Raw genomic sequence first — 15,530 nt, 5'->3', positions numbered from 1 at the left:
CTCATTCGTTTTTTAACCTTAGGCCATAGGGCCTAAGAACGTCATCTAGCTTTAAAAAGTGCTGTGATGCTCTCAGCCAGTAGGGTAGTCATTATTTTATTAATCAAATGGTTTCATCTCTAGTCAAGATCTCTGTTCCTACCAAACACCCTGAAACCAGGGCTGTGTTTGAAGCACACCCGAGCAGTGCCAGTAGGTGCCTCTTTTAGACACCTGCACAGAAAGGTCTATAATCTGTAACTATGTGAGGCTGAGGATTTGAGTTTTTCCTGAGAATAAATCAAAAATGTTCATGAGTCACTGCTCTGTATTGTATTATACCTTGTTGGTTAACATTGAGGGGTAAGGGGTCACCCACTGGCATGTTCCGGGGAACAGGAACTGGTTTCACAGGCTCTGCTGAACAGAAACAACTGTTAATAATCACATATAGCACTGCACAAAAGGCTTAGACACATTTAGCATTGTATGAGAATATATATATGGGTTACAACACACAGATATACAATAATTTCAAAACACAATCATTATATCTCAAATATCTGAAACATGGTTTATTCCGAGTTCAACAGCCAAAACAGGATGCCAAGTACCACAATGCCTGGGAAATGAGACTGCAAGTTTTAGCCATTTCACCCAAAGGCAGAGCAGACAATGGGCAGAGACCAGCTCGAATACTTTTTGAAAGAAGTCTGAGGCAGGACGAATGACAACCATCGGAGCATGGAGCTCACAAACACATAAGAATTAATGAATGAGACACTTCATAAATCTGCTTTCGCATTATTTTGCTGTTGCATTGAACATACTGTGATGAAACAGACACCATCACCTCAGCCATGGTAATCATTATCATTACTAATAAGCTGATTAGGAAGCACAGAGATCTGCTAAAAGAACCAAACACTGTGACAACTCCATGAGTTTGTTCGTAGAACCATTTTAGCAAGCTAAATCTACAGATCATCCAAAGAACCAATAAGAGTTTAGAGAGAGGAAGTGTGTCAAACTGAAGTTCAGGCTTTACCTGCTGGATGGGGAAGATCTGCAGGTGTGTTGGCTGGAGCGTGAGAGCCAGGAGGAACCTGGATGGTGTTATAGTTGGGTGGAGGGATAGATGTTGGTTCTTGGTTCGTCATATCCATACTGGAGGAGGATTGCGGCTGAGCTGGACCAAGAGCAGCATAGGATGGACCATCAGCTGCAGCACCAAACTCATCATCTATGTGGAGAGCACGTACACACATTAACACTGGCTTGTACAACAGAACTTCTCACCTAAAAACTATTAAAAGCCAGTTGGGTTGGCAAGTCTAAGAAAGTTTTCAGTGACCCAGGTGAAATCACAAGAATACTGGGCTTGAAGACATTCTTGCACTCAACTGAGTTCGAATGAAGAAGGCTTTCAAGATGAAATCATTCCAATCGCTCTGAATGTTTGTATTATACTGTATTTAAGAGATAAATGCTTGTATAAAAGAGTCTGTGCATGTATAATGCCATAATAATAATGAGCTATGAAACAATCATGGTGTAATTACATAAATAAAGAGCATGCAAGTATAAGACTTATCTGGTTCATGACAAACTCATGTGAATCAGATAAAGGCACCCCAATAGCTCAAAAGCATGAGATCATGAACATGGTCATGATTCGAGACTGAAACAGAAGCCCGTTTTAAGTGCCAAACTCTGCCTATGGAAAACTATCACGTGAATTATAACTTGATAGAGATGATGTTTTGGGCAGCAGCTGAGCACCCCTTCAGGGCAGCCTACAACAGAGAAGGAGGGCAACTCCTTCCCTCCGCTAGTCTGGACGCTCGCCTTGGGCAAGCGTTAGTACTCCCTTCACCTCCTGAGCCAGGGATACAGTGAAGTCACAGGCAGCAACGTGATGGGCAGTTGTGTCGGTGGATGAGTCAAACTTGACCAACAGTGATGCAGCATGATGCTAGTCAGTTAAATATGGCTCGGGTCTCCAGGTCCAGTAATATGACCACTGCGACTGAGGAAGACGACAGGAAACTGCCTCTGTAACCTTTCCCTAGAACACTGATAGTATGAATGATTTGAGAAGTAATGACGTAGACGGGACTTTTGCTAGGCAAGGTGCCGCGTCTGGCAGGAGAAGGAGGGGGGCTACTCTGGTCGTCAACATACGAAATCCCTTTGCTACGCTGTTGAGAATTGGTACATGGAACATTAGAACAATGACAAGACAGGAAAAATTAGAGAATGTGAAGAAGGAAAGGAGTAGACTTGAGATACAAATCCTCAGGCTGACTGAAGTGCAATAGAAGGATAAGGAAGATTTTATTAGTGACGATGTGCGGGTTATCTATTCCGGGGAATTGGAGAGGGAGGGAGGGAGAGAGAGGTGTTACACTTCTCCTAGGTCACCTGGCAGCACAGTGTGTTGTCAGAGTTGAGGCTATCAGCGATCAACTTATGATGTCCCAGTGAAGAGGAGAGCCAGTGGATATTATGGTGATAGTGGTGTACATGCCAACTACTGACTATCCCGATGAGGAAACAGAGGAAATGTATGATAAAACCAAAGTCACTATGAATCTTGGAAAGGGCAATGACTATTTGGTGCTCTTAGGTGATTGAAATGCAGTGGCTGGAGAAGGGAGTGACAGCTCGGCTATAGGTCATTTTGGTCTTGGTGAAAGAAATGAAAGGGGGCAAAATGTTAAGAGTTCTGTAAACGCAAAAATATAGCTAATCGCAAATACTTGTTTCGAGCATAATTTGAGAAGGAGGTATACGTGGAAGTTTCCGAGTGATATCAGGTGCATACAGATTGATTACATCATAGAGAGGGGTATCGTAATAGTATGAAGAATACTGCAGCATATCCAGGAGCTGATTGAGACTCGGATCATAACCTGGTTGTTATGAAGGCAAAGTTAAGACGAAAGAAAATTGTTGGGACAAAGAAGATCCAGAAATGGAAGAGGGAAAAGCTGAAAAGTGAATCTCAAATCAAATTTGCAGAAGACGTGGATGTACATGTTGGGGATGAACTCGAATCCATGAGTAATAATGCTGTAGAGAATAACTGGAATCGCCTTAAAAATGTGGTTTTAAAGAGCAGTATGGATAACATTGGTTACGACGCAAGGAGAAAGGCCAAGAAGCCTTGGGTGACCGAACAGATGTTGGATAAGATGGAGGAGAAGCAGAAATGGAAGAATGTTGGAACAGAGTATGGTAGAAGAATGTACAGGAAGTTGAATAACGAGCTTCGTAGAGAAACCAATGCAGCACCATGCTAGTTGGTTGAAGAGTCAGTGTAGTGAACTGGAAGTCCTGGAAAGAGTGGGAAAATCAGACTTAATATATGCAAAAGTCAAGGAGCTCTGCAAGGATGAGCACGAGGAGGTTAAGAAACAGTAGTGTGCGCTCAGCAACGATGGGGTTCTGTCGACAGACCCATGTGATATCTATAGTAGATGGAAAAAAGTACACAGAGGAGCTGTATGCAAAGGATGAGAAGCCAGACAGCATTCCGTTAGAGAGGGAGGAGGAACTCGAGACAGATGACCTTGGTCCTGATGTCCTAAACTGTCAATGAATTACAACAGCTAAGTGATGGGAAGTCAGAAGGTATACCAGCAGAAAGGCTGAAAGCATGGGTCCAGAGGGAGTAAATGCATTTGTGGAACTTTGCAGTACTATATATAGAACTGGAATTTAGCAAGAAGACTGAATGAAGTCAGTGCCTATATAGATAGAGCGAAGACCTCATAACCACATGATGCAAGGAACACAGAACAATATATATGTCTTCTTGTGCATGCCTCGAAGGTGATGTTTCGTGTCTTGACCAACAGGATAGAACCCAAGGCCAGAGTACATCTCGGAAAGGACCAATTTGGATTCCAGAAAGGGGTTGGTACAAGGGAGGCCAGAGCGGTCATGAGACTACTCAGTGAATGGTCCATTGACCACGATCAGGACGTTTACGTGTGCTTTGTGGACTACGAGAAAACCTTCGACAGGGTGGAGTGGATAAAACTCGCGGATGTGTTGAACACTTGTGTGGACTGGCATGATCGAAGGTTGATTGTAGCTTTATATATGGGGCAAAGCGCTACCGTGACGATGAAGGGTGGTGTTCCCGAGTCAGACGTAATTGGACGTAGAACAAGGCAAGGACGCTCTCTGTCACCACTTCTGTTTAACACCTATGCAAAAGTCATGCTGACAGAGGCATTATCGGAAGTCAGTGAAATCATTTGCGTAGGTGGCTGGCTCAAGACAGTAAGGTATGCAGATGACCAGGCGACAATAGCAAGTACGGCTGAGGGGCTACAGTGCATGATGAACAAAATGAACGAGGCTGCCGAGCGGTATGGCATTAGGATAAACCAAAAGAAAATGAAGGTCATGAAGATTAGTAAGAGGCCTAGTGAACAGTTTGAGATCCTTTTAACAGAATTTTAATGCAAGGTGGATACTGTGAGAGAGCCATCAGATCAAGGATAGCACATGCAAAGGATGCCTTTTCTAAAAGGAGAGAGTTGATGTCCAAGACCTTCAGCCTTAGTTTGAAGAAACAAACCATCAAAACGGTGATCTGGAGCACACTACTGTATTGGGCAGAATCATAGTCGATGTGCAAGGAGGATGTGCAGAGACTGGAGAGCTGCGGAACATGGCTATGGAGACGAATGACGAACATCTCCTGGACAGATAAGGTCCACAATGAAGAGGTGCTGTGCTGCATCGGGGAAGACCGCTCCATTATAAATACCATCAGTTGGAGACAGAAAGCCTGGATAGGTCACATGTTACGGCACAGGCATTTATTGGTTGAAGTGACTGAAGGAAGAATAGAGGGTAAGAGACTCCCTGGAAGAAGAGGAGTCAGAACGTTAGACAAAATAAAGGATGCATGCACTTATGCGCAAGTTAAGAGGTAAGCCTTTGAAAGGATATTATAAGGGACGGGACCTTCCACTGGCAGAGCACCAGAGAGAGAGATGATATGTTCATGATAATGGGTGAAGATCCGAAACATATCAATGTTCATGAAGCTCGACCATGCTGACCACTAGTAGATGATAAAACACCATTCCATTCCATCCATCCATTCTCTGTAACCACTTATCCTGTGCAGGGTCGCGGGCAAGCTGGAGCCCATCCCAGCTGACTATGGGTGAGAGGCGGGGTACACCCTGGGCAAGTCACCAGGTCATCACAGGGCTGATACATAGAGACAACCATTCACACACACAGTCAATTTCGAGCCACCAATTAGCCTAACCTGCATGTGTTTGGACTGGGGGGGGGGGGGATGACACGGGGGGACTGGGGCACCCGGAGGAAACCCACACAGACACGGGGAGAACATGCAAACTCCACACACAAAGGCCCCTGTTGGCCACTGGGCTCGAACCCAGAACCTTCTTGCTGTGAAAGCGACAGTGCTAAACACTACACCACCGTGCCACCTAAAACCTCATTACATATTATGAAATCTAATGCTATATTCACTTGCCTTGTAAGGGTAGTATCTCACTGGGCTGCGACAGCCTGCAACTAGTTGTAGACACAATTGCGCTAAAATATGCGAATTGGCGACAATTTTCACTTGGAATCACACTGAATTGATATTCGCATATTTTATCGCAATTGTTGCGTCTCCAACTAGTTGCAGGCTGTCGCAGCCCAGTGAGATACATTCGCACTTCCAGTCTCACGGAAACTGACTTGAGAAGGGTTTGTGATGGCTTTGCGACACCAGTGATGCATTTGCGGCTATTTTGAGAGAAATTCTGTCGCACAAATTTTTTGAACTTGTTCAAAATTTCAGCGACGAAGGAGTGACACTTTGCGACTCATGCGAGGAAATTGAGAAGCCCCACGAATGTTTCAAGACACTTTTGAAACACTTTTGCGAATGACGTTCGCAATTTGTCACAAGCTGTCACAGCTCAGTGAGATGCTGGCTTAAGTGCTTAGTCGCACTTCAGAATTGTTTTTATCTCAGTGTATTCGACATATAAATGGGGGGGGGGGGGGAGAGACACACGACACCTCCATGTTTGTCTTTTGTTAGCAACAAGCTAGCCAGCTTGCATCTCATCTCATTATCTCTAGCCACTTTATCCTGTTCTACAGGGTCGCAGGCAAGCTGGAGCCTATCCCAGCTGACTACGGGTGAAAGGCGGGGTACACCCTGGACAAGTCGCCAGGTCATCACAGGGCCGACACATAGACACAGACAACCATTCACACTCACATTCACACCTACGGTCAATTTAGAGTCACCAGTTAACCTAACCTGCATGTCTTTGGACTGTGGGGGAAACCGGAGCACCCGGAGGAAACCCACGCGGACACGGGGAGAACATGCAAACTCCACACAGAAAGGCCCTCGCCGGACACGGGGCTCGAACCCGGACCTTCTTGCTGTGAGGCGACAGCGCTAACCACTACACCACCGTGCCGCCCAGCCAGCTTGCATGATGTGTATATTTCTCAGAGTCAGTGTTATATATAAGTATTAGTGTGTCGCACTAATACTTGAGTATATACAGTACAACTCGTGTAAAGATAAGATGTGCTGCTGTGTTTACTGTCGATGCTGTGAGCGACCATGTTGATATGACGTAACTCCAATGGGGAAGGAATTTGTATCCCGAGTTGATGAGGGGGCTTTTCTTTGGCTTGTTCTGGTTGGAGGTCAGGAATTACAAGTTGCAGTATTATCACTATATTTGAGATCGACTGCAAACGTCATCATTCGACACCACAAAAACGCAACAAATGGCAATAAACTGTAAGACCTCTTCTGTTATTCCCATACACGTTTCAAAAGTTGTTTAGATGAATGGATGGACTGAATCCTGGTATGAAGGATGGTGCCAGTCAGTCAGTCAGTCTTAATGTGCCACAGATGAATATGTAGGACACAGAGGAGTTAATAATAAAATAATAGAGCAGCTATGAGAAACTCATCAGTTGAGCAAGAAACAAATTTCTGTTTGCTTTCTTTAATTTTAATGCCAGCTGGATGCCAAATTACATCCTGCTTGGAACACCAGAGCACCTCTCTATTAAAGGTCCATTATTCATCACAAGTTGTTTTAAAAGCATCACAGGCCCAGTGTTGACTGACGGGGAGAATTCCTCCGAGCTTGGGTGTGCTGGCCCAAGCATTTCTGACCCACATTGCTTCGCCTGCCAAATTCAGAAAAATAACAGTAAGAAAAATTGCAAACAGATGGATATTACAAATGGGGTGAGACAGAAGAGTGAGAAGTTTCTGGGAACCTGCAGCATTGAGCAAATCAAACAACTGAATTATGGCAACGAAACATTCTGAACTCACATTGCATCACTGTTTATTGTCATACCATGATACATCATGTTAGTATATTTGCCCGAAGGAAAGGAGTTTAGTAATATTGTTTGTGTTTAGCTAACAATACTGCAAACTTCTCCAAAAATTAAAATTTTACCTCACTCGGCTTTTTGTGGGTTGCACTGTGATTTGTGGATGTTTCCAAATTACTTGATTAGTCAAATGCACATCCACTGTAGTAATTATTTTCCGCTCTCCTTATCCTTGACTTGCAAGTGACGTCAAAGCAAAATAGAAACCTGGATGTAGGCCATGTCGGTGGACATACAAATGCGGGGTCGAGTGACATTCCATACAAAAACACGTGTGCGCAACTCTCTTTGTTTTCCCATTGCTTTTAGCGCTGTATATGGTTGTGGTCACAACACTACTTGTGACCGTGGCACGTTCCGATTTTTTAGAAGTGTGTCCGTGATTCGGAAAGACGGCGAGGAAACTGAGGCTTCGTACGGAGAGGAGATGAGCACAGCTGATCTAACAGAAGCTAAAACCAAAACAGCAGTAATCATTTTCTTTGAGGTGAGATTCAAAAGCTTTCTCGATAATATCGTGGAAGAATTTTATTTCGTGTTGCTAGAATTTTGCTATAAAATGAGCGTTCTCTTGTCGGGGTTCACTTGGTCGTTGGTATAATTTTAACACGTGTATTACCATTTTGCTTCTAGGAGCGCCGGCAAAATTATACGATAGAAACAATCCAGACTGGGCGCCCACTCAGAAAATGGGCTACGTTTCGTCCAAGGTCGGACTTGATTCTTCATCAGCCAAACCAGATAGAACGCGATATCTGGGTACTCGATGGTCGGTAGAAGCGTCTTATCTTCAGAAAAGTCTGACTTTTTTAATTAACATGGGTCAAAACCACACATATCTATCTTCTCTTTGTATCGAATCTTCGCTTCAGCGTTCAAATCGTGGTAATACTGAGAAAATTCAGTCCACACTAGCAACTATACCGGTACTGTAGCGGTATAACTGCATCAGTACGAAACCCACAAATGTATGGGTTTCGTACCGGTACAGTATCGGTCCTGTAGCGCTTCGCTGTAGTGTGGACAGATGAAGCGGTTCTGTATCGATACAAATATAATGCGCAAAGTCACACACCTCAATCGATGTCTTTGCTGAATAAAATAGTGAAGAACGGAGATTCGTTTGTTTCTTTCTCAGCTGCCTCGCGCGTTTTATACGATTCGACTGAATAAATGACCACCAGAAATACAGACTGTACACTGACAACAAAAAGCACACACACATTGTTTCATCCGTACGGAAGTCGAGAGAGGCCCTTCATATAATCCTTTTTTTTATTCATCTTGTTATCCCGAGATAACGACATAATTAATTCAGGATCTCGAGAAAACACCACAACTAATTCGAGATCTCGAGAAAACAAAACAATTATTTCATGATCTCGAGTAAACAGCTGAGAAATGGTTCATTCAGGTGCGCCGAGAGACTTGTGATATGCTGACTTTGGGGCTATTTCTCATTCTGTATAGACGCAACTTTGGTCATTAGAATGCCTGGAATAATCGATCACCTAATAAGGCAATATTTTGATCAGGGGTTGACACAGGGAGAGATTGCAAGTCTTTTAATAAGGGATCATTTCAAAATTAGTCCGCGGCACCTCCGCAGAAGACTGGCCCGGCTTCATCTCTACCGACGGAGATGCAGTGATCCAGCTGAGATCATGAAATAATTATTTTGTTTTCTCAAGATCTCGAAATAACGGATGCCATATATTCTCGGAAGGAAGTTACTCGGTAACCACAGAAACATTTCGCGCACGCGCATTTCAACTACCGTGAAAGAAAACCGCAAACATTTCTCGCTAGTGTGGACAGATGCACTACACTGTACCGGTATACTTTGTATCGATACAGTTATACCACTTTCGTACCGGTACAAGTGTGAACACAGCATTAGTTTTATGGCCTGATGAAAATACCAGATATCCATCAGGACGACTGACTGCTGCATTACGTCCCCCGAAAAAATTTTTAATAACATAACACGCAAAACCCTGCATTCTAATGCATTTTAGTACTTATTTTCACTAAAACAAGTTATAACTTTTAAGCCTTTTTCTTTCATGTACATTAATGATTAACATGTCAAAAATATCAAATTTAATTCCCCTAGTTAATGAGTAATTTTCAGGAGTGCATTTAGAAAACGCGGCGATTTTCCTGCTACACAGTTCATTACTCTGAAAAAAATCAGACAGTTGAAGGTAAACTCAGCAAAATCCCAAAACAGTCCTGTTAAAAAGTAAAGGCTTGTTACAGTTTCTAAAGCTTTCAGGTTTCAATGTTGGGGACAATGAGCCTCGTTTATCAATCTTTTAGTAGAGTTGTGCGTTTGCAGAAGCTAAAGTGAACTAAACATTTCCAATTCATATTTATGCGAGTTGAAGCCAATTGTTTACATTAGTTCGTATTGTCTGTAAATTTAAACACACCAATGAATACCAAATTTCTCATGTAAATCAGGGGCGTAGCTAGGATTTTTCAGGGTGTGTGTGTGTGTATATGTGTCACACACTGACTGGCAGCCTGAGTGCATTATGTAACAAAAAATAATTACCATTGCTAGTTTTAGGCAGCTTAGAAACCGGCTCTTCCATTATTGCTGTTTCTTCCACGTTTTCTTGACGATGTATTCTAGAAACGGCACTAAAACTTAGCTTCGAAGCCACAAAATGCAACTTTGATGGGAAAAAAAAATATATATATAATAAATTTCTTACCTCTCTTCACGTCAAAAGAAGGAGGAAAGTTTCGCTTGTTTTGACATGGTGAATTATTAACACGAGGAAATACTTGTAATTCGCAACTAAAAAGACTGCAGCTACACTGGCAGCTTGAACATGCTTTCTAGTGCGATTGTGCAGAACGGTGTCAGTCCTGCGCGCCTTAGCACGTGCACCTGAAGGCGCGCGCGCCTAACGAGCTCCGGCACACGCGCCGTTAACAAAGAACACCTGTCTTTAATCAATGAACTATGTTTGGGCTATTTAAGGACTGCGCCCATGCAAGGATGATGCGAAGTATTACGCCGCATCTAGGAACGCGAAAAATCCGAAAAATAAATTTCTCCATTCAGAAAACCGCAGATTTTCAAGAGGTTTGTCAAATATCCGGATTTCCGGGTCATTAGCGGAAAAAATCCGGAGGAAAATCTAAAAATCCGGAACACTTTCATGATTAGCAAGCACACCTTGATGAAACTGCCAAAAGTACAAGTTTGTTAATAATCAAGGGCATAACTCTGGTAAAAAATTTGCCCAAATTAAACGAAATTTCAATCCGTGTATAACTGTAATATAACAAAGCCTTTTGCCGAGTTTGGTGAAATTCCTCCACAAATTGTGAGAGGAGTTGATTTCAGAAGAATGTCCACCCTCACGAAATTGTCAAAGTACAAGTTGTTTGATCAAGGGTCAAAACTCTGGGAAAATTTTCACAAACAAAATTAAATCGCGATCTGCGTATTACCGTCATACAACAAGGCCTTTTGTCAAGCTTCGACAAATTCGTCCAAAAAATTATGAGAGGAGTTGATTTCAGAAGGCGAGCGCACCTTCATGAAATTGTGAAAGTACAAGGTTGTTAATCAAGGGCCACGACTCTGGCAAAATGAGACCGAATTTAACGAAATTACAGTTTGTGTATTACCGACATAACGATGCCTTTTACCAAGTTTGGTGAAATTCCTCCAGAAATTGTGAGAGGAGTTGATTTCAGAAGGAAAATGCACTCATGAAATTGTCAAAGTATCATTTTGTTAATCAAGGGCTGTAACTCTGATAAAACGTGACCCAATTTAATGATATTACAATATGCGTATTACCGACATATAACAAAGAATCCGGCCAAGTTTCGTGAAATTCCTCCAAAAATTGAGAGAGGAGTTGATTTCAGAAGGTGAGCGCCCTTCCCGGGACGGACGGAAATCACCACAACATAATCCCTCTTCAGGCCTTTCGGCCAGCGAGGGAGGGAGGGAGGCATGCATACATGCATACATACATACAAACAAAAAGCCTGCACTTAATTACAACAAATCAGAAGAGGGAACTCATCATTAGCGCTGTGATATAAAATCAACGGCATCACAAATACCAGATATTAAAGGGAATGCTTATTTAACTGAGACACGATATAGAACACAATGGCTATAATGAATGAAGATGGACCAGAGGAAATGTAAGGTGGTGTTTACATTAGACCGTATCCGTCTCGTTTTCGTCGCGGATGCACTGTCCGTTCACATTAAAACGCCGGGAAACGACTCCACAGGCGGAACAACTTGAATCCGCCAGGGCCCACGTATTCAACCCAGTTCGTATCTGATCCGGTGCTGTGTAAACATTGAGATACGAGGAAACGCAGTGCTGAGCTCTAGCTGACGTCGTCATTGGACAACGTCACTGTGACATCCACCTTCCTGATTCGCTGGCGTTGTTCATGCCACGTTGGTCATGTGACGCGACTGCTGAAAAACGGCGCGGACTTCACTTCCTGCTATTGTTTCCGCCTTGTATCACCTTTTTGTTTTTCATTAAAGAGTATAAAAGTATGAATATAATGCTTTGCCTTGTCATTCTTAATGTTGTTCATGGTAAGATGCAAATACTGCCCATTGTGTAGTTATGATTGTCTTTAGGCTTGCCATCCTTCCACTTGCAAGTGGTGAGTGACTTGCGCATGCCCGATATGCACTGGGATCTCACACACAGCAGCTCAGTCCCGAATCACTGCTCGTGTGCTTCACTCGCGCGCTCTGTGATCTGCGCAGGGCCGGAGTGCGCACCCTCCAGAGGGCACTCGCTGTTCAGGGCGGAGTGATTTGAAGCACAGCCGCTGAGGAGGAAGCGCTGAGCCGCACTGACACACTTCAACTTACGTGCCGTCTAATTAGTCATGTGATTAGCGTATCCGTGTATTGGCGTTGCTGTGTGCACGCGAATCGTTTTAAAAACGTTAATCTGATGAGCCGCTGATACGGTCTAATGTAAACACCACCTAAGTAAGCTTATGTATGCTCAGGAGTCAGTCAGTGTGACAGGACCTCATTAGTGTCGAGCTGAGCTAAGGAATGAGGCATTACACAAGGCCTAAGGCACACAGTCTTTCTGTAGTAAGATGCAGAGGCTCATAATATGCCGCATTTATGACATCACTTTCTGCTGGGAAGGCTACACGTGGTTTCCACTAATCTAGCATGAGGTCAGTGATTGAGTGTGAAGGTCCAGCTGCTTACTGAAAGGCTCGATTAGAAAGAATGCTTCTACAGAAAGAAAGAGTTATACAAGCATGAACCACACCCATCTGCCAATTAGGCGTAAACAGGAATGGTATGGAGCCATGTTAGAATCAATAATAAACACTAAGGGTGTGAGCCATGCATGAAACTATCACTCTGGGCCTCTGCACGTGTGTCCCCCTGAGGACCCATCAGAAGATGACTTCACTCTGACCTGCAGAATTCAGTTTAAAGAAGGTCCGCCCAACAGATGTTGCGAGGGGGGGGGAAGCGAGCCAACCTGCTGGCTCGGCTTCATCTCATCTAGCCGTAAACACAAAACAAACACCTTCTGGACCTCAGCACTAAAACCTACATCCATTCATCCAATTCTTAGGTAACAGCCTAGAACACCGATGGCACCATGAAAGTCTTTTGTTGTACAAGTACTGTACTCCAAAGTCACTTTAATCCTGCATTTGAACGTCTTCATTCATCTCCTCCTTCTGAAGGAACCGTGTTCATATTAAAAACACACGGAGCTATATGGGACAGACTGGCTGGTCTGCAAAAGGTATAATATTCCCGAGCTGCAAATAGGAGTCAAAAGTTTGGACGCACCTCCTCATTCAATGGATTTTCTTTATTTTTTTATGAATTAAAAGGACACTTCATGTCTTAAAGCAATGATGGCTGTCGTTTCTCTTTACTTAGTTGAGCGGTTCTTGACATAATATGAATTACTACAGTTGTGGAATAGGGCTGTTTACTGTATTATTTACTCTGATGACCTCAAACGCATTACGAAGGCAACAAATCCCGCGAATTAACTTTTGACGAGGCACACCCGTTAACTGAAAAGCATTCCAGGCGACTACCTCATGAAGCTGGTTAAGATCATGCCAATAGTGTACAAAGAGTCATCAAGGTAAATGATGGCTACAGTGAAAAATCTAAAATGTGTAACATTTTTGTTTAACGCTTTTTGTTTAGCATATAACTCCATATAATGTCCCATGTGTTATTTCATAGTTCTGATGTTTTCAGTGTTGTTCTACAATGTAGAAAATAGTCAAAATATAGAAAACTCTATGAATGAGTAGGGGTGTACAAACTTGACTGGTTATAGTTTTATATTGTATCTCCCCTGTTCGTGCTGGAGCTCTTAAGCTCCTTCTTCTGGACCCGAGCTCTGCTTTTGACACTGTTGGTCATAAACTGCTTCTCTCCAGTCTCTTTGCCATCTGTATTACTGGTTCTGCCTTTTCCTGGTTAAAATCGTGTCTTGCTGATCGACAGCGGTTTATTTCTGTCGCCAAGTACAAGTCTTCCAGAGCATCCGTCAGTTGTGGCGTCCCACAGGGTTCGGTCTTAGGACGTCGCCTGTTCATGATCTACACGCAACCCCTAGGCCAAATTATCCACCATCATGGTTTGAATTTTCATTGCTATGCAGATGACACACAGATTTACATCAGCTGCAGGCCTTCTACATCTGCCCCACCCTCCCTCTCTCTAAATGCATCCAAGACCTAAAGCTGTAGATGAATGCTAACTTTTTAAAGCTTAATATTGATAAAAGGGATCTTTTACTTATTGGTTCCAAATCGATAAACTCCTCCATTAGTAATTTTAATCTGGTCACTGATGGCACTGCCGTTAAACCTGCATCCGCTGTTCGTAAGCTCGGTGCTCTTAGATTCTGCCCTCAGTTTTGAAAATCACAAACTGCCTGTCTAAGGCCGCCTTTTCTCACCTCCGTAACATTGCACGTCTCCGTCCTGCGCTTGGCACCAAGGATGCGGATATGCTCATTCCTGCTTTTATTCCATCGTGACTAGATTATTGTAAAGCTTTGTTCATTGGTCTCCAAGCCAAATCCATTGCTCAGCTTCAGTATATTCAACACTCAGGGGTCTACAACTCATTCAATATCAAATTCTTCTGCTTCCATTTAACCTCCTAAGACCCAAGCTGTTTTTTACATGCATTTTTTATTTCTTTTTGCTATTTGGGCTTATTAGAACCTGATTAGAATAAAAACTAAGCATCATTGATAAGATGTACTTTTTGAGAAAAAGTATGTCCACATATGTGGATTCTTGTTCTGAATTTCTAAAAAGTGCTGTCCACGTATGTGACCGCTAGGCCCTAGGAGGTTAAAGCACTCCATGGCTATGCTCCTCAGGATCTTATGGACCTACTTCAACCCTACTCTCCCTACTTTCACAGTCTTAGATCTTCATCTTCTGGTCTGTTGTCGGTCCCTAAATTTAAACTGGAAATATCTCCCCGAGAGCCTTCATAACAATACATCTCACCCCAAATTCAAAACTCCCCTTTCGTGTTGTCTCTTTTCTCTCTAAATGTCCTTTCTTTTTCCATGCTTTGAGATAGCCTGCTGTCTTTATGACCATGTTGTGATTTTATTGTATTCCTTTTCGGTGTCTCTCATCTGTAATGACTTCATTTGGTTGTGGTTGTTTTGTTTTTCTGTGGTAGTGCCATCGCCCCTCCGCACCCAACAGCGCTGTAAAGCGTCCTTGGGTTGGTGAAGGGCACTATATAAATTACATTTCTTGTTTTGAATCACATTATATTTATTTTAGGGCTGTCAAAGTTAACGCGATAATAACGCGTTAACGCGATCTCAATTTATCGCGATTAAAAAAAAATAGTGCCGTTAACGCAAATTCTAATTTGGCCCTGCGAGTCACCCGTAGTTCCTGTTGAGGCTTGTCGCGCGCTGCTTCAATAAGAGTAAGTGTGAGTGATGGAGAAAGGCATAGACATATAAACATAGACGCCGCCTTCTGCGTAGAATCATACGCCATCCTCGCCGCCATATTGGATGGGGCAAAGTGGAGATTCTTCAACCGTCTCTGGTATAGCGTCT

General features: G+C 43.1%; 1 protein-coding gene across 2 annotated transcripts in view; it reads right to left on the bottom strand.

The window, feature by feature from the left end:
• vta1 (vesicle (multivesicular body) trafficking 1) overlaps positions 1-15,530 on the bottom strand; it is an 80,876-nt gene that overhangs the window by 4,701 nt on the left and 60,645 nt on the right. The window contains exons 6-7 of one of the 2 annotated variants that reach the window (XM_060914233.1): positions 1,028-1,222; positions 322-399 (exon numbers count right to left, since the gene is read on the bottom strand). In XM_060914233.1, the coding sequence (XP_060770216.1) occupies positions 322-399; positions 1,028-1,222 (273 nt within the window). The remainder of the gene's footprint in view (positions 1-321; positions 400-1,027; positions 1,223-15,530) is intronic. The other variant, XM_060914234.1, reaches the window with a different exon arrangement.

The sequence above is a fragment of the Neoarius graeffei genome, chromosome 2 (assembly GCF_027579695.1).
Source record: "Neoarius graeffei isolate fNeoGra1 chromosome 2, fNeoGra1.pri, whole genome shotgun sequence".
NCBI lineage: Eukaryota > Metazoa > Chordata > Actinopteri > Siluriformes > Ariidae > Neoarius > Neoarius graeffei.
This window is presented reverse-complemented; position numbering and strand designations above follow the sequence as displayed.